General features: G+C 38.3%; 1 protein-coding gene, 1 long non-coding RNA gene and 1 pseudogene across 2 annotated transcripts; 1 reads left to right on the top strand and 2 right to left on the bottom strand.

The window, feature by feature from the left end:
* Positions 1-6,538, bottom strand: part of LOC131779233 (uncharacterized) — a 14,915-nt pseudogene extending 8,377 nt beyond the window's left edge.
* Positions 6,539-9,552: 3,014 nt separating this feature from the next.
* On the bottom strand, positions 9,553-10,095 carry LOC131779232 (uncharacterized protein KIAA1958-like). Its single transcript, XM_059095761.2, has one exon. The coding sequence runs from the start codon at positions 10,093-10,095 to the stop codon at positions 9,553-9,555; it is 543 nt and encodes a 180-aa protein (XP_058951744.2).
* Positions 10,096-10,493: 398 nt separating this feature from the next.
* On the top strand, positions 10,494-20,504 carry LOC131779223 (uncharacterized). The gene is made up of 4 exons (XR_010718548.1): positions 10,494-10,618; positions 12,372-12,457; positions 12,943-13,001; positions 18,785-20,504. It is a non-coding gene; the product is annotated as an uncharacterized lncRNA (long non-coding RNA).
* Positions 20,505-21,844: the final 1,340 nt, after the last annotated feature.

The following is a 21,844-nucleotide window of genomic DNA, read 5'->3' as shown; positions in this document are numbered from 1 at the left end:
AGAGGTGGAAGATGGGGAGGGGAATTTGTCTTCCGCCCTGGAAGACTCAGATTTGCATACTTTTATCAAACGCAGGATTCACTAAGAGAGGAAATGTGCGAATTTCAAGGGATTGACGAATTCGAGAAACTTCAAAAAAATTTTGCTTGATGAAAGACAAAGGCACTCTGTACAACGACACTCTGTACAAAGGGCAACGTACCCAGTTTATTATAAACCATCAGTTTGTCGTGATAAATACGACGCATTGGCATTGGTCCATTGAGAAACACTCTGACAAAATTCTCTTTCAAAGGGACAAATATCGTTTCATGGTTAGAAAATTTAAAGAGGGAATCCGCAGAAACGCTCCAGTGGTCTAAATAGAACATGGTGATTGCAAAGGAACTATGAAAGATTTTATCGACTTTCTTTAACGCAATGATGAGCTGAAGAAAGCATACCACTAGATGGAAGATAACTACAAAGACTTCGCAAATCGAGTGTCTCATGAATTTGTGGTATTTGGTGACACTGACAATTTTAATGAATAGCTTCATAACAGGAATAACATTCTTTAGGGTGTAGTTTAAATGAACCTTTTCCAACAACACTTTGAAGCAACAGTTTCCTTATCTTTAACTTGGTCTAAAGATTGCAAGGGCCCAAGCTATCACCGCACGACAATCATTCCAATCTTTTCAGATGAAATTTCTTACGCATCTGAAGCTTCGGATAGATTTTTAAAGATATTTTAGAAACGTAAAATCAAGAATTAAAAAGCTTTACCCATTTTAGACTGATCTTAATATAGAGTAACTCATATTCGCAACTCGTTCATGTTTTTTGCCCTTTTTTTAACTATTTCATATCTCTGCGAAAATAATGATCAAAATGAAACTTGACTGTGCTCATCAGTTGTTTACACCTGTGATTCAGCAACGAAAGGTAATCGTTTTTCAATAAGGTTCATAAAGTCATTGTTACTACGAATCTTTATCATCGTTTTCTTTCTCGGCCCATTCGCTTCCACTTCCAGTGAATCAAAGGTCTATTGAAAGTGCTTGCCATTTGGAATCCTTTAAGGGTTCTTATCTCTTCTGCATCCAAGCGAAGCCTTCTTCCCTGGCCTCATCGTCCACGATTTTTATGCATCTGTTCCTTAAAAGCCCTTGAATCATCTCTCTCTGAGGGTTCCATCTCCATTCTAGCTATGTCCCCTTAGTATTTGTTTTCTGAAAGATGTTCCCAGCCAAACCCAACTTCTACCCTGTCATCATTATCACTGCGACTCTAAATTGTTAGGGACTAAAAAGACTTCTGGGGGATTAAACATTTCCCGAAGAAAAATTATCATTCAAAGAAGCTCTCAAACTTGTTTCACTTTTCATGTTATTTTTTCCATACAAATTAATACTTCTCCAGACTTTTTGGTAAGAAATGTAGAATCACTGACGTTTTGTTAACGTGACGGTTGTGGTGACCATAGAGCTTGGTGGAGGTATCTAGTGGAGGTATATGCTTGAACTTGCGTTCGACAAGCGCCCCCTTCCTTATTAAATGAACTATAATTACACTGCAGGTCATCTTAAGACTTTGTTGCCCCATGAAGATTAAAAGTATTAACCTCCCCTTCATCACCTTGCGACTTCAAAATTAAAATGAATACTATCTTTATTATTACCATTATTTTTATTGTTATTTACAATACTTGGTATGATTCATATATTAGTCAGTTGTTTTTATTGGCCTCGAAAGATACAGAGAAAAACTCACAAAGGTGGAAAACGATTTGATCTGAAAGGGACGATTTAATTGATGAAAACTTGTAGTTCGGCGGTTTGGCTGTATGGGAGTGTCTCAACAGCCAGCCGTCAAAGGGCTTAAACTTCTATCATATTATTCATATATTAGTCAGTTGTTTTTATTGGCCTCTAAAGATACAGAGAAAAACTCACAAAGGTGGAAAACGATTTGATCTGAAAGGGATGATTTAATTGATGAAAACCTGTAGTCCGGCGGTTTGGCTGTATGGGAGTGTCTCAACAGCCAGCCGTCAAAGGGCTTAAACTTTTACCGTCAGCCGTCAAAAGCATCTATTTTTACCGTCAATCGTCAAAAACTAAAACCAATACCAACCGTTAAGCAATTTAAAGAACATCTCTACTTTAGCCGCCTGCTAACAACAGTTTTAGAAACTTTAGAGTGGTAAACTAGTCTTACAAAAAAATGCTTAATCTATCGTCATTTTCACTGATTATCGCCTCTAACAGGAGTTTTAATAAACATTGTTGTATTTTACTCAATAGTTTAATGTTAAAAAAAATAACTTGTCTTTCTACACGCCTCTACGCAACATTCCTGCCTTTCGAAAAAAATCACAACTGAGATCACGCCCACTCCAGTGTCTTGAAAGCTGTCGATAAATTCCTCATTGGGGGTTAATTTTCGCCATCATCTTAATGATTCCTACGAGATCAAAGAAGTTTTTGTCTTTAATTGATGTTTAATAGCAAAGTTTGTATTATTAACTAGTTAATGGTCCGTCTTTCTACGTATGCTGTTGTGCGATTTTGGACGTGGTTCATGATGGTTCGAGAATGAAGGCAAATACTTATAATCCCTTTGAACGTTTGAAGATTGACATAAAACGCATAGAGTATACACGAAAGGTACAAACAAGTTCAGATATCGACCGTTTGAGCTAGAAAAGAAATAAACAGTGTTATCTTTAATGAGCTACAGTACGAGAGAAGCTGCGCTCAACTTCTGGCTTGGGCAGCAATTTCGACGTTGGATTAGCTAAACTTCGAACTCTGAAATTAGTCTCTTTATCTAAAATCATGACTTGTTTCCAGCCGAACCAAAAGCAAATACTTACAATTTTAGCCCAGTCCGAAGTCAATAAATTTACTTTCAACAAATTAAGAATTAAGCAGGAGAGCCATACACAGCCAATACTCAATTTAGCAGCTCCTCAAGCAGAATTTCGAGCAGAATATTGCCGCGAGTTATGTGCAATTCAGCCGGTAGCTGGAAAAATTGAAACATAACTCCGCAGTAAAAATGAAATGACAAGGTGTTTTAAGAAATTTGATAACACTTAACGAAAGCGGAAACGGTTTTATTTTAAAAAAATCCTTTGCTTCTGCTGTTATCATGCATTCGAAATTTTCTAAGAATTCACTAAGCTCCTGTTACCACTCGGTATGTAATGCAGGTAAAGTGGTTCTCAACGAGGTTAAACGATCGCCATAAAAGGGCCAAAAAATTTATCCATTAGGCGTAAAATTGCCAAAATTTAACCGATAGTCGTGAAAAAAGTTAACCGTTAAAAAAAATTCTGTTGAATGGCCAAAATTTTAATCGTTAGCCGTGAAAGCCATCTCCTCATGACACCCTCAATGAGCCAAACAGAGTGATGCGCGCTGATGACTCGCCTAACAAAAACGTTCGTTTCATAGCACCCGCGCACAAAGTTAAGAGTGTGTTCACGAGAGCACCAGGCAGTCGTGCTACATGCCATCTCACCGATTTCAATGAAACTTTGCCAGTTTAAAGGGTCTATCCCAAAACTAAAAAAAGACAAAGTGGTTTCTGGTTTGGTTATGTCAAATATTTGGTGAAGATGTTGTCAGGAAACATTTGATAACCTTCAAAAACGGAAGATTATATTCCCTTGAACCGGACTGAATACTAAACAGATGACCTGAAAGCAGACAATTTTGTCTATAGATGCAACGGTTAAACCAAAACAATCGAACTACAATATCATTGCAGCTGTGCTTGCAAGACGGAGCTTGTTTTTCGCGGAAATATACTTCATTCTCATCTCTGTTAAACAGGTTCAAGTGACAAAACAACTGCTGATTAAAACGGAAACTTTCGAAGCCGCAACCACTTTACTCATGAACTTGTGCATGATTGTCTTTGTTAAATTGTGGATTTGGATCTTCTATTCAAAGTTAAACATGATGCTTTTAACTCGTGCTGGCTGCCAACGAAGAGTGGCTTTTTCATACGACGATTACATATTAACCTAGTATCACTCTCTGGATCTCCTTCAGCTCTTTGAGGAGGATACAACCAGTTTTTTGAAAAATTATCCTTAAGCTCTCCTGTTTAGGTTTAGCTAAACAAGTTCGGCGTCTGAATCAGTACCATTTAAGTTGAGTTAACTTTTTCAACTTCGATGTATCGTTTAGTAATATCAAAATTTGGACTGACTAGACTTGAGTTAAACTCCAAAACGTTTTAAAGGTGGATGTATGCACCATCCAAATCTGCGACCCCTCGAAATGCGTCCTTAATTTAAACAATGTTTCCATCATCTTCCTTCTCCTTTGAAAAGTGCCTAAACTTAGGCCCTACTTGACATTGCTTGTGACCCTCTGTCTCTAATTAATCTTGGACAGTATAGTAGGAATCTTCTTTTGTGTTATAGTGATCATCCAAGTGTAAAAGAATCTTTCAAATGTCGTACAGTTTTAAATTTTTTTTATTTCGATTTATATCCGCAAGGTTTGTGAAATTTCGCAATCAAAAGGCACAAAGACAACCAAGGGTGGAAGTTCGAGAAGAAGAGATAAAACAAGGTGATTGCAAAGGAACAATGAAAGGTTTGATCGAGTTTCTCCATCGCAAGGAGGAACTGCAGACTAAATACGATTTGGTGCTTAGTAATTGTAAAACGTTCGCAAATAGAGTGTTCAATGAATATTTGGTAGGGTGTGGTCAAAGGAACACTCAATTTTTTGCGAACAGTGACACTTCAAATGAAGAGCTGCTTTAAAGTCACATAGGAATTTCTTTCTACAGTTGTTTGATTGAACTTTTTTCAACGTCAATTTGAACCAACAGTCTGGTCTTTTTAAAGATCGCAGGTATCTCAGCAACTGCCACTCGACGATCGCTGCAATCGTTTCGAGTGAGATTACTTATGCATCGGGTGGATTTTTAAAGATATTTTTAAAACCTATAACCCTTTAACTCCCATAATAACCATGACAGAATTTCTCTTTAAAATATCAATACAATATCAAGCAGACGAGCGATGAGAATAAAGAAAAATGTCCATTGAGAATGATAATAGGACCGAATTGGACGACAAGAAGTCCTGTTACCAATTAGTCCTTTCTTGCCTGCTCAGAGAAGAACACAGTAGACGTCATACACATACCTCTTAGGAGTGAAACTTCACATATACCGACGTAACTTAAACCCTCTAAACGAATGCCCCGCTTTCATTTCCACGTCATTCTCTATTTTTTCATCTGTGATCGCTTACATTTTTACACCTCACTATAATGCGCAGAATTAGTTTGTGACTTGGTCGTTCAGAAAACAAAAGGATTTTATTGTTCACTGTATGCATGCTTGATAACTTTCTTCGATGTCCTCGGAGGAAAGGCATCTTTTCTATTTGTTTTTAGAAAGTATAAGACCATGTGAGACTGAATTTCAATCTTTTCAGTTGCTGCAATCAATTTAACGATGCAAGCTGAAAGCATTGTGGTAAAAAACAACTGGTGAGTACGTTTTTTTGGTAAATTTATCAAGTCCTCCAACTTATTGACTTTTGGCATGTAGCTTTCGCGTCCATAGAAAAACATCTCTTTATTCAAGAAAGCGAAGTAAACATTAAGAATGCAATTTTTTTTTATTCATTTCAACGACATTTTGGTACGTGATGGAATGTAAGTTGTTTGGCGTGTGCATTGTGAGTAAAGAAGCGGAAAAAACATGAATGTCCATTTATTTTTGAGAAAATTGATAATAACTGAGTTCCGCCAAAATGCAGCTTTGAAAATCTTGGACTGCTGAAAAGTACCAGATAATTAGCTCGCATTGCCTTTGAAGTGATAGAAGGATCAGCCATTTTCCCAGTGCGTTTTCCCTCTTGAAAAACTTCAGTAAGATAGTTTTTCTGAGCATTGGTGAAGGTCTTTCTCGTTACCATCGCTGACTTCAGAGCCCATCCCATCAGTAGCGCTGGACCTTCTTCCTTCAAAGATATGTATACATCTTCGTTCACAGTTTCAGGAACGGCACCACCGTCGTGCTCTAGTTTACCTGGGTCATTGCCTTGTTGTACAGTGTTTCTTGTTCGAGGGCACACTTGTTTTTGCCTCAGTCAGGATGTTTTGGAAAATATAACAGCCCTCTTCCTTTTCACAGGTTTCGTCGACTCTGTCATTCTCTCTCCTGCAGAACTACAGAATTAGCAAAGGCTTGCTGAAGCCTTTGCCAATTCTGTTGTTACTGTTGTTGTTGTTTTTTTTTTCGCGCCTCGTCTAGCTTTGACGGTTTGAAAAGAAACCTGGGAAATCGCACTATCTGTATTCTTGTTCAACTGAGGAAGAAAGCTACTACTTTGTTGACAGAAACTACACTTAGGTAAAAATTTACCGGAACCAACTCCATACGCTCTCCACAGCAGCACTCCTTCGTTGGTGTATGCAATGTTATTAATGAAACTAATACTCCTTCCCACTTCACTGGCGTTGACTTTGCAGTAGGTACGTTGCGGACCGCTCACTGCCATGCAGACTCCAGCCATTCCGCCAGATGACTCATGGCTGTCATCATTTGCGATGCTGTCTCGATGTCATGGCCAGCCTTGAGATAGATTCTCATTTGACTTTCTATTGTGGCGGCCTTACAGTCACATGACCCTTTTTCACCTTGGGGTCTGAAAGTTAACGCGCCTCAGGTTGATTCCATGCCTACAGATACTTTGCGAGGTGTCAGCGGTTACGCCAAATGACGACCCCCTCAATAGGCCATTTTCGTTACATCAAATTCTAACATGGCTCTAAGGTTAGGGGGAATAAAACAAAATAATTTAATTATTCATCCTTCAACTTCGATGTGATTTCCTTTGTTTTATTCCCTAAGCTTCGGAGCCAGGTTTGAATTTTAGCATATCGAAAATGGCCTATTTCATTTGATAAGTTTGACTGTGATTCATTTTAGAATAACTTACGACCAAAGAAAAGTAAGAAAGTTCAAAACTTATCAAGAGTATGAAATCTGCAATATAAAAAGCAATAATATCGGACTATGAAAGGATATTGGCCACATTTGCTCCTAATGCAGTTTCAATCACCATTCGAACCGACCTTCCCGACATACTGTTGCATACTAATGCGACTTTGTAATCGGAATATATAAATAATATCTCATTTTCCAACCGAATTCTTGTATCAAAATAGCTATTTCTCAACAGGTGTAAAAGAACATCCGTCGCAACGGCCTGGGAAGGTTTTGAAAATAAATATATGATCAGTGTCTCGTATTTCGGCAGAATCAGCTAAGGCCCTTGCTTGTAACCAGTTGTCGCGTTCTCAATACAAACTCACACGCAAATGCTTATCTCATAGCTTTTATCATGCTGTTCTCGAAAACTGGTTCGTTCATCTCGCCTTTTAAACACAAACTATGAAGTTCTACTCGCTTATTTTAATTGTGTTGTATTACAGTTTGGTTACATGTCACGACTAAGTCTTGTTCTGACTCGCATTCAAATTTAAATGCGAGAGCAGATTTGCCGATTTGCTTCTTGTTTCATTATTTTTCAAATCATCGATCGATGTTCACCAAATTGCTTGAAAAAGGAAGGGAAAATTGAATGCTGGATACATGAATTTCAAGTTTTTTTTGAAGACACGTGCGATGCGAGATAAACTGTTTACATTTCGGTGCGTAAACACCGAAGCGAGCGCCGATTGCAATGAATAAAATAAGACATCAATCACAATCTTCAATAGTACATTTTCCTACTGTTCCTCATCGAAGGTGATCGAGGTAAGTTTGGAGTTTCGAAGAAATAATCACTTGCGATGCGAACACCAAATTGTTAACATTCTGGTGGGTAAACATTCAAGGGAGCGCTGATTGCAATGAGTAAATTGGGAAGCATGTTAGTGAGTATTCGCTTCGTTCGTGAGTATTCGCCTGATGATAAACGTGTTTCCATGCCGTATATAAGTGACATTTTCCTTCCTTCCTGATTCATCAACAATTCATATCAAGCAAATCTACTACTACTAATGCTCGTTATTCGATAAATTCGCGAAGCGACGCGGTATGTGTGAGTGTGACCTAATAGCTTTTTCATTATGTAAATTTTCCAATGTCGACTCGCCGCTTTTTCAAACCAGTAAAAGTTTTTTGTTTTACACAATAGTGTAATACAAAAGAAAGTTATGGCAATGAATAACATAGGAACATGAGTCGCGCATTTTGTTCGACCGTGCAAGCAAAAAAAATCGTATATGCGGGTCTGACTACCTTGCGTCCAAGCGTATGAAATTCGTTTGCGTATTTATCATATACGCGAGCGGTACGGTAAGGATATCTTTCTTTGACTTGCTTATTTGACGGTTGACGGTAAAAACATTGCGATTAGCCTGAGAGATTTGAATGCAGCCACGCAAAAATTAATTTTAAAAAATATTTTTTCCTGGGAGTTGATTGGCCGTGGGGCAACCCCTGCAGTCAAATTCCTGATAAAGAAAAATAGAGATTTCTTCATGGAAAATGCGCGCGTACGATTTTTATTCACGAGTTGTGTAGCATCAACGAGTGAATGAAAATCGTTTCATAGGTGCTGAGATTTTTTCGTGTTGTCTTTGGTAGACAAATAGCACAAATGGGGCGATGAAAAGCGTAAAAAGTAGTTCAAAAATTTCTCAACAACAAGTTAATAAAAGTGCATAAAGTTCATAACACTTAAGCTTACCTGTGTTCATCAGATATCAATCAAGTTCATTGTCTATTAATATTATAATAAAGGAAGCCATGCCAACATACTACTTAGTGTCATGTAAAGAAAGTCAATATTCAGTTATCATCAGAGTCACTTTCCAGTTCTAAAGGCCTCAGACGTTTCCATCTCGCCGCTTCGGGACGTGACGGATCTGTGGTAAGCGTCGGAGACTGATTTACTGTGTTGATACGAATGGAAAAATTACCACCTTGAATTGCTCCGCTGAATAGTGCCATGGACTGCTTACCAGTATTCTGGGAGTTGGAGGACGACGGACAAGCTGTTTCAGAAGAGGACGAAGCTGGGGTACCAGCCACCACACTGCTTAGCACTTTTGACATGTGCATCTGTTGTTTCGTTGAAACAATGCTGTAGTTTTCTATGCTCTTCAAATTCCTATGGCCAGATAGCTGTGCAATTTGCGTAGGGGGAATGTCATTTTCACTTAGCGTCTGGATCATAGTCTTTCTGCCGCTGTGATTTCGAAGCCATTGTCTTCATTAAACCGTTGAGTTTGTTTACGCCAACCGCACCGGACTTGAACCAGCTTTTTCTTTCGAGCGAGTCCGCCTTTAAACCGTTGTTTACGGCCAGATAAAAGGGAGCATTGTCTTGATTCATTTCCTCGGGTCTCTTCCTGGCAAAAAATTTGTAGACTGCGACAGGATCTCTTTCAGTTTCGTAGCTCACAAACATTTTCGGCGGTACAGCTCTGACATTGCTGTAGTCTGAGCCAGTTCTTGTTTTCGTTTGACGTTCATTGAACTCCAAGTATTCCACTCCGTTTGCCGTTTTGTGAAGCTTTACATATCACGATGTTCTTTGCACCCACGGAGTCCAAAGTGAAGAGTGTTGTTTAGCCAGAGCGTGTTTAATAGCGCCTCAGGACTACACATACCGAGCAAACCCTTCTCGTACAATATCTTTAACTCTTCGGTTGTCAAAGCTACCGATGCTTTTGGTTTATTCCCTTTTCCTTGCTTCTTTAGCTGCTTTTGCTTGGATTGAAGAACTTTTCTGGTTTTCTCAAAGACCAAGTCGTTGACTATGCTGGCAGAATAGCCCTTTTTCTTCAAATGTCGTTCGAAGCTGGCCATTAAACTTCGAAGCGAAGTCAGCTCGTACTCGTTGCCATCTTTAGTGCGTACGGAGATAATAAATTCGCTAATGAATTCATTCAACTCAGCCGCTGGAATATCTTCAATTTTCCTGTCTTCGTCCTTCGTTTTCAAAAATATTTCAAGCAATCTTACATCTCTTTCAGTTTTTTGAGCGGTATTTTTGTTTTCGTGTTCTAAAATGAATTCTTCAACTGAGTAAACAGAGGCGAACCTTCCCTCGGCCATTTTTCAAAGCGCGTGGGTTTTGTGCAACGGCTCTCGCATGACGTTCTCTTCAGTACGTTCATTCATCATTAGTGAAATTTTGTCGTTCGCGTTGCTGCTTGGACGAGCGATAATTTTTCACGATGAAATTTTGTCGTTCGTACTCCTGATTGGCTACATTTAGAATCAGTACGAATTTTATTCACTACGATTTTTGTGGGTAAATCTCAGTACCTATGAAATAAACTTACTTATTCGCAACAGAATCAATATATGATTGGCGTCACACAAAGCTGATTAACGCCGCTGAAGGTTCGTATATAAACTTTGTACATGTACTTTGCCCCTAATTATCAAAAACACGTGGAAAGTTTAATCACTCTTTTTCAACCTCGTTCTCAAGTTGCTACCATACTTATAGTAATTTGCATCACAACTAGTTCGCCCTCTTTGTCTACGAGAATTGAATTGAGAATTTTCATGAGAACCGGAGAAGAAGATAGAAGTCAAATCTTTATTCCAAGAGGTTGCTTTTCGAATTCTGGTGAGTCAACATCAAGGTTTTTTTATGAAAGGAGCAACATACGTTTCCTCAGACCTGTGCTTATGGCAAAGCAAAACGAATGAAAGGCTAAGATGGTGTCAATGTATTGAAAGTGAAAGAAGGAAAATAATCGAGTTGTGTCCCTGTTGTAATGTCTCCATCAGGTAGCATAACGTACGTAGAAGCAAAATTAGTAAAGCTTTAAGAGCAGATAATGTTTCAGAATTGTGTATCGTATTGGATGTGAAATATCATTACAACAGCCACGTGTTTTATAAAGCCTGACTCAACAGAAGCGTTGAAAGTCTTAACGATCGTTCAATGTACAATTCTTAAGGAAATCAGCAGAGAAACTTTGGGCTCAACTTCATTCCATGAAAATGTTCCAACCCCCAAAAAGACACATCTAAATCTGTATACAAACGAAGGAAAAAAGGAAGAAATGAAGTTGTGCTCTTTTGTTCTTGACCATGAAGTGTGGACCCACAACCCAAAGGTTTTAGACCGTTTTATGACGAAGACTGACTATAATAAAATAATTTATTTCCACCTTTCCAGTTCGCTTACAGTTTGTGGAGGCCGGAGAATGAGAAATTTTACAATTTACATTTTAGTGTTTGCCTTAAATGAGAAAATGATGATTCACCGCTCTCAATGAATTTTGAAGCTAGAAATGCCAGGTGGAACAGGCGAATTCGCTCAATAGAAGGTCATAATTAGCATCTTCTTGTCTTTCGCACGCTCTTTCCGGGTCAGAGCACTGAAACAGGTCATGCAACGTGGTCTTTAGTTTCCGATGTCACAACATAATTTGGTATTTAACAGTTATTCGCCGGGATTATTCAACAGTATTCGCTGCTGCTGACACGTCATTCGACTTTTGCGCCACTCTGACAGGTTGATGAAAGAATAGTAAATCGTTCTCCGTTCTCAATCCAAGGTCCTTTGTCGAAATTTCTCGGATTATGGCTGCTAAAACCCTGAAAAATTTGTATCGCTCACAAATAATGACGTTCAAAATTTCCCAGAAGCGGAAGAAAAAAGCAACCGAAAGTTTGGTATTTAGTGGCTTTGGCTTTCTTCTCAGCCGCGAGAAAAGCGGCTGAGAAGAAAAATCGATAGGTGGAAAATTTGCCATTGGCCGATTTTGGCCGTGTAACTAGCAAATTGAAAGTTATGGCCATTGTTTGTTTTTGTACTGATTCAAAGCGTTTTTTCATCTTGAGCCTTGTCGCCGAAAATTGCCGACGTGCTTTGCGACTTTTTTTTCGTGGATTGTGGATCCTATGTTTTTAATTTATTAATAAAGTCGACTTTTCTTGCCAGTAAAGGCCTACTGTGTTTATATAAAAGACAATCGAATACATGGTTTCTTGCAGATATGTAATCAGCTCTCTTCTTGTGTTCAAATCGATATCTGACTCGTGAGCTATCGAGTTGAACACTCAAGGAGAAATTCCATATCTTCTCGTGCCCATGTATTATTCTCTATTTATCAACCTACAGAAATGATAAGGGGAATTTGCAACCGTAAAGGGATTTTACAGCTGGCGTTTCAGAGGCAATCCACCCTTATGAATAACTAACGCTCGCAAGGTCAGATTTAGAACATCTCTACGGTGGCCAATTCATGTCATTTTAATTAATGAAGCCAACTTATCATGTAATACTCCCCATTGACGCAGCATAAGAGTTTCTTTAGAAACTCGCCCACTTTATTCGTTTATGTTGACAGTCATATTTGTTAAATTAGCCCAGGAATTTTTAAAGGGTGACGAAACTTAATTCCAGCGCGACATACAGGAATGAAGGAACGGGAGGTCATCTAACTATTGAAAGGTAAGGTAAGAACTGATAGAAATGTGTGTCCCTGTCATCGACAGCTGATCAATTATGATGTTCTTCGAGAGTTAGCATGGTTGGATTTCTAATACAAATAGAGCCTTTACGAGCTGCATATTTAAACTAGCTAAAAGCTGATACAGCGAAGGCGAGGAAAACAATCATTCATTGTGCCACATCGCAATGAAGGTTTTTTCTCTCTCTGTTTTATCATTTTGTGTATTTTGTTTGTCTTTGTTTGTTTCGTTTTTCTCTCCTTTTTTAGGGCCCATATTTCGGAACATTTGCTTGCTAAGAAAAAATCCCACTGCTGCTCATGGAAAAAAATCACAACGTACGAGTGATTGCTTTGAATTTATCAGGCGACTTTACGCTGATATCTGCATGAGTTAATACAATGACGGCCTTGTCCATACGGGCAGTAGAGAATGATGTTGGCTTTTTTTGATATGTTTTTTTTATGGTATATCTTTACCTATTAGAACATTTGTCACATGATAATGAGCGGAAGCATCAGTAGGGTGGAAAATGGACCAGTCAGGTATGCACATATTTTTACAAAGAAAATGGCGAATTCGACACTAAACGTTACTCGCTGCAACAATCTGTGGAAGACCCGCATGGGACTACGAACAGCGAGGAAATACAAAATATTGGTAGTTATCGATGCCCTCTTTCCAAAAACGGAGAGGAAAACCTGTCCACCTATCATCAGTTTGTAGTGATTAAAACAACTAATTGGTATTGTTCGATCTGAAAGGATTCAAAAAAAATTCTCCTGCAATGGTCTAAAGCAGAGAATTGTGTAGAGAAGTGTAAAGAGGGTCAAGCTAGGTATACACCAGTAAAGATGATTGTTGAAATCGAGGGAGAAGGATCTATGAGAGATTTGATTAAGTTTATTTGTGAAAATGAACTTAAAAATTTTGTTTAGCGATAATTGTCAACATTTCTCAGAAAGGTTGTTTAACCAATTAAAAAAGCCAAGCCAAGACATGAGACGCCCAAATTCCACTGCCGTACCAGCCGGCGTTGGTATCACTGTTGTTTTGTTGGCATACGTTTGGGCAAAAAAGTGAAAATAGCTCACCAAAAAAATAATCAGCAAATTGTATAGACTGTGGTCATCTCTAGTTTACAAAAGCGATTTAGGATCGACAGCTGATCATTTTTTAATGAAGTTAATTAAATCATTATTGGTACGGATTTTCATCATGTTGTTTTTCTCTGCTCATTAGCTACCACTGCTAGTGAATCAAAGGTCCATAAGTGATCTGATTTGGGCTACTCTCATTGCTGCCTCTAGGCGCAGCCTTCTTCGCTGGCCTTATGCACCTGTTCCTTGAACGCCCTTTTCTCGTCTCTCCCTGTGGATTCCACCTCCGCTCAAGCTATGTCCCTTTAGTATTTGGTTTCCCGAAGTTGTTCGCAATCAAATCGAACTTGCACCCTCATAGTAATTGCGATTCTGAATTTGTCGTGACTGAAAAGACTTGCTGGTGTATTAAACATGTCTCCCGAAGAAAATTCTCACTCAAAGAGGCTCTGCAAACTTGTTTCACTTTGCATGTTATTTTTTTCCGTACAAATTAATACTTCTTCAGATTTTATGGATAGAAATGTAGAAGCACAGACGTTTTGTGAACATGACGGTTGTGGTAGCCATATTGCTTGAATTCTCTTCATACGAACGTTAAGCGGAAGGAGGACATAAATTGTCATGCTGGCTGTGCCCTCTTACCCCCTCCCCTTTCACAACGCCTATTTGCCTAAAATATCGTTAACGCCGCATCAATAAAGGCCAATCTCTAACTCTAACAATATCTACAAAGGCCACTTGCTTTATAAATAGATGTTGGATAGAATGATGCAGCGTCAAGATAGCAGTTTTACCCCGCACACCATCAGTTAAAATACTTTTGTCCCAAATGCGTCAGGTTACAAATACCAGAACTACAGCCGAAGTTTTTAAATAACACCTGTCACCGAACAGTAAAGGCCCAGAAACTGTTGCGTTAAGGTTTTCTTCAAAATTATGCGGGGCATATATTTTTTCTGTTCCGCTCCAACTAAAGAACTATCTCAAAGCACCATGAAGCAGGGTAGTCACAACTTTCTTGTTATTATTATCTTTACCAACGAACTACCCAAAGGGACAAATTTTGATCAGTGGAGGTATATGCTTGAAGTTGTGTTCGATAAGTCCCCCCCCTCCTTATTGAATGAACTTTAATTGCACTTCAGGTCATCTAAAGACTTCGTTGCCCCATGAAGATAAAAAGCATTAATCTCCCCTTCATCGCCTTGAAACTACTATATTAAAATGGATACTATCTTTTTTAGCAGCGCGAAGTAAGATATCGCTTTGATGAACCAAAGTCAGATGTTAACATCTCACTTTGCTATACTATTTATTGCATTATTTCATTTTATTTCTCATATACAACTGGCAATGGATGATGTTTCATCCGAAAGATGTTTTGTTTTCATTGAAAAATACAAGAAGAATGATTTTCAAAAGCATCGTGGTGTTCATCAAACACCATTTTTCTTATTGTTATTTACAATACTTGATATCGGAAGATACGGAGAAAAACTCACAAAGGTTAAAAAACGATTTTCTGAAGGGGAAAATTTGATTGATGAAAACCTGTAATCCATTTGGCTGCATAGGAGGGTCCCAGTGGATTTTAACAGTCAGCCATCAAAGGACTTAAAATATCAACGTCAGCCGTCAAAAGCATATATGTTTACCGTCAACAGTCAAAAACTCAAATCAATTCCAACGGTCAAACAACTTAAAGAACATCTCTACTTAAGCTGCCTGCTAACAAAATTTTTAGAAACTTAAGAATGGTAAATCAGTCCTACAAAAACATGCTCAGCCTACTTCATTTTCACTGATTTCTGCCTCTAAAGACAGTTTGAATAAACATTTTTATATTTTACTCAATAGTTTAACGTTGAAAAATAGCTGGCTTCATTTATAATTTGTCTTTGTACACGCCTCTACGCACCATTCCTGCCTTTCGAAAAAATCACAACTGAGATCTCGCTCACTCAAGTGTCTTGAAAACTGTCGTGAAATGCCTCATTCGCCATCATCTTGATGACTTTCTCGAGATCAAAGATGTTTTTGTCTTTGATCTATTAATTTAATTAATTAATTTGATTTATTAATTTAATATGCTAAAAAAGTAGGCGAAGGACTGTTTCAATCGAGTGAAAGAGAGTCCTAAAAGAGCGCCAGATACTAACGAAACAATCCATTGAAACAGAATCCTAAAAAGACGCATGAGATTCTAACGGACTAACGAAACAATTTCTAAGAAAGAGAATATGAAAAGTGTGCGAGATAAATACGTAACAATCAAACGAAAGGGAATTCTAAAAATGCACAAGATACTAACGTAACAATCCGATGAGAGAGAATCCTGAAAGCCCACGACATATCAACGTAACAATCTAGTAAAAGAGAATCCTAAAAGTGCTTGAAATATTAACGTAACAATCCAATGAAAGAGAAGTGCGAAAAAGCGCAAGACGTTGACGTAGCCATCCAACAAAAGAGAATCTCAAAAGTACTCGATTTATTAACGCAATAAAAAAAAGTGCGAGATACTGACGTAACATCCAATGGAAGAAAATCGTAAAAATGCGTAAGATATACTATCGTAACAGTCATTATTCTTATACTGAAAAAGGACACAATACCTTAAATAGTGAATAATACATTGACGCGCGTAGATATGGAATTTCTCTTGGAGTATTTAACTCGATACCTCAGAGTGAGCGCAGCGAACGAGTGAGATGTCGAGTTGAACACGAGAGGAGAAATTCCATATCTACAAGCAACCATGTATTATTTTCTTCATCATATAAACACAATAGCCCTTTACTGAGAAGAAAAGCCGACTTCATCAATGAATGAAAATAAATGAATCGACAATCCCCGAATAACAATCGTAGAGTGCGTTGGCGCTAACTCTTAAGATGGAAAAATGCGTTGAATCGTGATTACAAAAACAGCAATGGTCGTAGTTTTCAATTTACAAAATTCTCATTTATTGAGTTTGTCCTTACCGGCAGAAGTCTTTCAGGTGAACGGCCAAAATCGGCCAGTGACAAATCTTCCAGTTGTAGATTTCATTCTCAGAGAAATGCTAACACCAAAGCCACTGAATACGCAACTTTCGGTTTTTCCTTTAGTATATAAGTTTTCTTCCCCTTCTAGGAAAGTTTGAACCTCACTATCCGTCATCAATATGGATTTTTTAGTGTTTTAGCCACCGTAATTCGAGGAAGCTCCGACAAACAACTTGCACTGAGAATCATGAAGAGTTTGCCGTTTATTCATCAACCTGACCGAGTGGCGCCAAAGGCGAGTGACATGTAAGCAGCTGATTGGCTATATCAACACACGTCAAAAAAATATCTTATTTTTTCACGTGTGTTGATATTTCCCAACAAAATGCCTCCAATCTCTTTTTGGTGACATTCCCAGAGTCTCTATTCTTTCCACCTCACTGGCACGAGATTGGAAGTTGAATGTCATGCGCAAGGACTCTTAACGTTAGCGAGGTAATTTTGAAAAAGTTGCAATGCGGAAATCCGTGATTGACGCTTGATCGTCTAACTTTTCATCTTCAACGTTAGACACCTTTATTTCCCCGTGCTGTATTAGTCACTGTGTGGTATATATCATATTCAAGGCTGGGAAAGTTGTACTTTCTAATTTGACAATGTGAACTACTTCGTAAGATTTTCCTTGAAGTCAAGATCAAGTCAGGCGGATATTATCGAGCTCTTGCCGTCGCTAATTCACGAGAAATCGAGTTGGGTCACACAACTTCACAGATATCAAATCCATCTGCTTCTACAGTCAGACTTCAGCAAGGCACTAACATATGATTTAATTGTGTCGGATATAAAGTGTGCCATCAATAGCAAAGTTTGTATCATCAACTGCCGGTTAACGGTACGTGTTTGTGTAACTAAGTCTCTATCTAGTTGCGTGATTTTAGAACGTAGTTAATGATGGCTCGCAAATGAAGCAAATACTTATAATTCCTTTATACCTTTGAAGATTAAAATAACACGCATGGAGCAGACACGAAAGGTACAACCAAGTTCAGATATCGACCGTTTGAGCTTGAAAAGGAATAAACAGCATTACCCTTAATGAGATACAGTTCTAGAGAAGCTGCACTCAAGTTCTGGTTTGGGCAGGAATTTCGACGTCGGATTTGCCACAATTCGGAATCTGAAATTAGTCTTTTTATGTAAAATCATAACGTGTTTCTACCAGAACCAAAAGCAAATACCTACAGTTTTAGCCCAGTCCGAAGTCAACAAATTCACATTCCAAAATTAAGAATTAAGCAGGAGAGCCAGACACAGCCAATACTCAATTTTGCAGCTCCTCAAGCAGAGTTTCTAGCAGAACATTTGCAGGAAATTATGTGCAATGCAGCCTGTAGTTGGCAAAACTGAACCATAACTCTGCAGTAAATATAAAATGACAAGGCATTTCAAAAAATTTGATAACACTAAACGAAAATGGAAACGGTTTTATCTAAAAAAATAATTCCTCGTTTCTGCTGTCATAAATGCAAAATTTCCAAGAATTCACTATGCTCCTGTTACCACTCGGTATGTAGTGCTAGTAAAGTGGTTATTGATGAGGGTAATTGATCGCCGTAAAACGGCCAAAAAATATATCCGCCAGGCGTAAAATTGCCAACTTTTAATCGATAGTCGTGAAAAATGTTAACCGTTAAGAAAATTCCTGGGGAATAGCCAAAATTTAATCGTTAGCCGTAAAAGCCATCACCCATGAGACCCTCAATGAGGCAAACATGAGATGTGCGCATGGTGATTCGCTTCACAAATGGATTCCTCTCGTGTACGATATCACCTGCGCGCAAAATCTTCCTTTTGAAGATTTAAAGAAGCCCTAGGAAGACTGTTAAGCTCTTAATTCGTGTTGAAATCCATATCAACTCCAACGAATATTTTGCCACAATAAAGAAATCAGCAGACTTAGTTTAGCTAATTAAATTTGGCGTCTGAATGATTATTAATGTCTAAATTTGGACTGACGGGTTAGTGATTCCCTTGAGAAAGCACAAATTTGTTTATCTCCGAAAAGTTTTTAGCGTGGATGTGGGCACTATTCAAAACGGCGACCATTTAGAAATGCCCTTGCACATCTTAAGAAATCAGTTAAAGTTATCAAATTAGTGTATGTGCGAGTAGCGGCACAAATGTTGAATTCCAACCAACGCATTTAAACATCTTATAATTCTCGAGTTTTATCCCCAGGCCTTTGAAAATGTCTCGAAAAAGCAGTTCTCGCAAGAGAATTAAAGGTGGAGGATGGAAAGGGGAACTTGTCTTCGAGCCTGGAATATCGACATCCTTTTATCTGACGCAGGGTTCCCTAATAGAGGAATTGAGCGAATTTAATGGGATTGACGAGTTCGAGGAACTTCAAAAAATTTGGCTTTATAAAAGACCTCTGAAGAAAGGGCAACTTACCCAGTTTATTTTAAACCATCAGTTTGTCGTGATACGTTCGAAGCATTGGTATTGGTCCATCGAGAAACACTGTGACAAAATTCTCCTTCAAAGGAACAAAAGTTGTATCATGGTCAGAGAATACGAAGAGGGAATCCTCAGAAACACTCCAGTGGTCGAAATAAAACATGGTGGTAGCAAAGGATCTATGCAAGATTTGATCAAGTTTCTTTATCGCAAGGACGAGCTAAAGAAAGCATACCATTGGATGGAAGATAATTGTAAAGACTTAGCAAATCGAGTGTTTAATGAATTTGTGGTCGAGGGTTCGGTGGGTAGATCATGGCATATTTGGTGACATTGACACTTTTAATGAATAGCCTCATAACAGGAATAACATTCTTTAGTGTCTAGTTTAAATGAACCTCTTTTGAACAACACTTTGAACCAACAGTATTCTTATCTTTAACTTGGTCTCTTAAAGATTGTAGGGATCTTAGCTGCCACCGCATGACGATCTGCTGGTTGTGCCCCATCACCCACCCCCACCCCCATTGCAACGCTTCTTTGTCGTCGTTTTCGTGTCGTTACTTCAATAATTTTATCGACGTAACCAGCAGTTTAAAAACTAGCTTATATTTCATACTTTCATGTAGAAAAATAGCCGACTTCATTTTAAAGTTGTTTTTGTAAACGCCACTGCGCACCTTTCCTGCCGTTCGACTTGATCATAAATGAGATCACGCGTAGCCGAGTATAGTTTCTTCGAAGTTGTCGTGAAATTCCACAATAAGAGATTTCCCCATCGTTTTAATGATTCCATCTTTTGTGTATGTTTAAAATGCTTAAGTGAGAGAAGGACTAATGTAATAGTGTAGTTTGATCGTTCGGGTGAGTGTATTCCTGAGAAGGACTGTTGTTGGTAGTGGTGACTGACGTTTCGACAACCTGAGCGGAAGTCGTCATCAGAGTCAAGTGAATAGTTGTTGTCAGTCGAATGTTCTTAGTCCGGTTTGTATAAACTGATTGGTCAGTGATGTTATTAGCTGTAAGACTCAATGTTGCGATCGAGTCAGTAAACGTGCGCCAGATGCGAACGTAACAATCGAATGAAAGAAAATTCTCTAAGTGCGCGAGGTTTGAACGCAACAATCCAATTAAATAATCCCTAAAGTACAGGAGATACTAACGTAAAAATCCAATAGAATAGAAGCCTGAAAATTCATGAGATATTAACGAAACAATCGAATGAAAGAGAACCTTAAAGGTGAGCGAGATAAATACGTAACAATCAAAATGAAAGAGAATTCTAAATATGTGTATGATCATGACGTAACAATCCAAGTGCACGAGATAGATACCTGGAAATCGAACGGAAGAAAATTCTGAAAGTGCACGAGATATTTACGTAACAATTCAATGAAAGGAAAACCTAATGGTGTGCTAGATACTGATGTAACAATTTTAATGGTAGAGAATCTAAAAAATGCTACTATTGCACATTCATTACTCGTATTAAAAAGATATAAAGGTGACTTAATATTTATTTGACTCATTAAAATTTTATTTCAAACAACATGGAATGAAGTGTCCTTAAGAAGAAAAGAAAAAAATTTAATCTTTTCTTGCATTACTCACAATTTGCGAAGATTGATAGAACTTATTCTTTTTTTTTTTTCATTTTCCCTTCCAGATTCCACTTACCATTCCCTATGCAAAATGCCTCCACCCTCTCTCTGGTGACATTCCCAAAGTCTCTATTCTTTCCATCCCACTGGAACGAAATTCAGCTAAAGTTGAATGTCACGAGCAGAAGCTCTTAATGCCAGCGGGGTAATTCGCATAGTTACAATGCGGAAATCCTAGATTGAACTTTCACCATCTAACTTTTCATCTTCAACGCAAGGTACCTTTATGTCTTTGTGCTATATCAGTCATTTTTTCGTCTACATCATATTCAAGGCTGGGAAAATTGACCTGTCTAATTTGTGTTACGGACTTGTACAGGGTGACATCGGATCACGCGAAACAACGTTTGCGATCATGTGACTTAGCTTTGTCGTTTTGTTCGCTTTAAAATTAAAATCATTCTTTGTGTGGTTAATATTAACCTATGCAGGTTCTTAGACTCCATAAAGAACCAGCGATAAACCCCTTAAAAGGCGTCACCCTCTCTTATATGGTCACTCCGAACCAGATTATTTGTCGGTCCTAATTCTTGTCGTGTTAATCCTTGGACCGGACAATTCTTGTCTACGAGCACCTGGTGTGGATTCCTCATTTGTCCATGAGTTGATTATTTTAAAGGTGCATGTGATGTTACCCAAAGTGAAATCCATTTCAAGGAAAAAACTGGCATGAAGGGCACAGAATAACCGTCAAACGTATTGCCATTGAACAACTGGATGCCTCCTAAAGCAACGTTAACTTGGACGAGAACAAAAAAGCGTTTGCCCTCCTCGTGTCAAAGTTTTACCAGCAAAAGCAGTCCTTGCACGTCAAGTTGGAAACCCTAAAAGTTGTAGACGAAGAAATCTTGTCAATCGTGGAAGAAGAGTAAATTGAAGACGAAATTCGGGAAGCAGATCTCGTAAATGAATTAATTCAGCTTAGCATCGCTAGAATTGATAATTTTCTTGAAACCTTGAGGACCCCCGCAAACGGCATGGACGCATCAAAAAACGAGACACCGGTAAGCCCTTCTAAGGTTGTTACTAGTGACTTCTTATCGTCAAATGACTCTATTGAATCTCTGGTAAGCCTTCCTGTAGCTGTTGGAAATGTTGAAACCTCAAATAATCTTGTTTAAGCTTACCTACTTAAGAAACAGTTCCTCGATTTAAATTACCTTAACTGGACTTGAGA

Source organism: Pocillopora verrucosa, chromosome 8, assembly GCF_036669915.1.
Source record: "Pocillopora verrucosa isolate sample1 chromosome 8, ASM3666991v2, whole genome shotgun sequence".
Lineage (NCBI taxonomy): Eukaryota > Metazoa > Cnidaria > Anthozoa > Scleractinia > Pocilloporidae > Pocillopora > Pocillopora verrucosa.
Note: the sequence above shows the minus strand (reverse complement) of the source record. Positions and strands in the feature narration are given on the sequence as shown.

Bases quoted from the DNA above. Each gene is read 5' to 3' on its own strand.
- LOC131779232 (XM_059095761.2), bottom strand. From the start codon at position 10,095: ATGGCCGAGGGAAGGTTCGCCTCTGTTTACTCAGTTGAAGAATTCATT.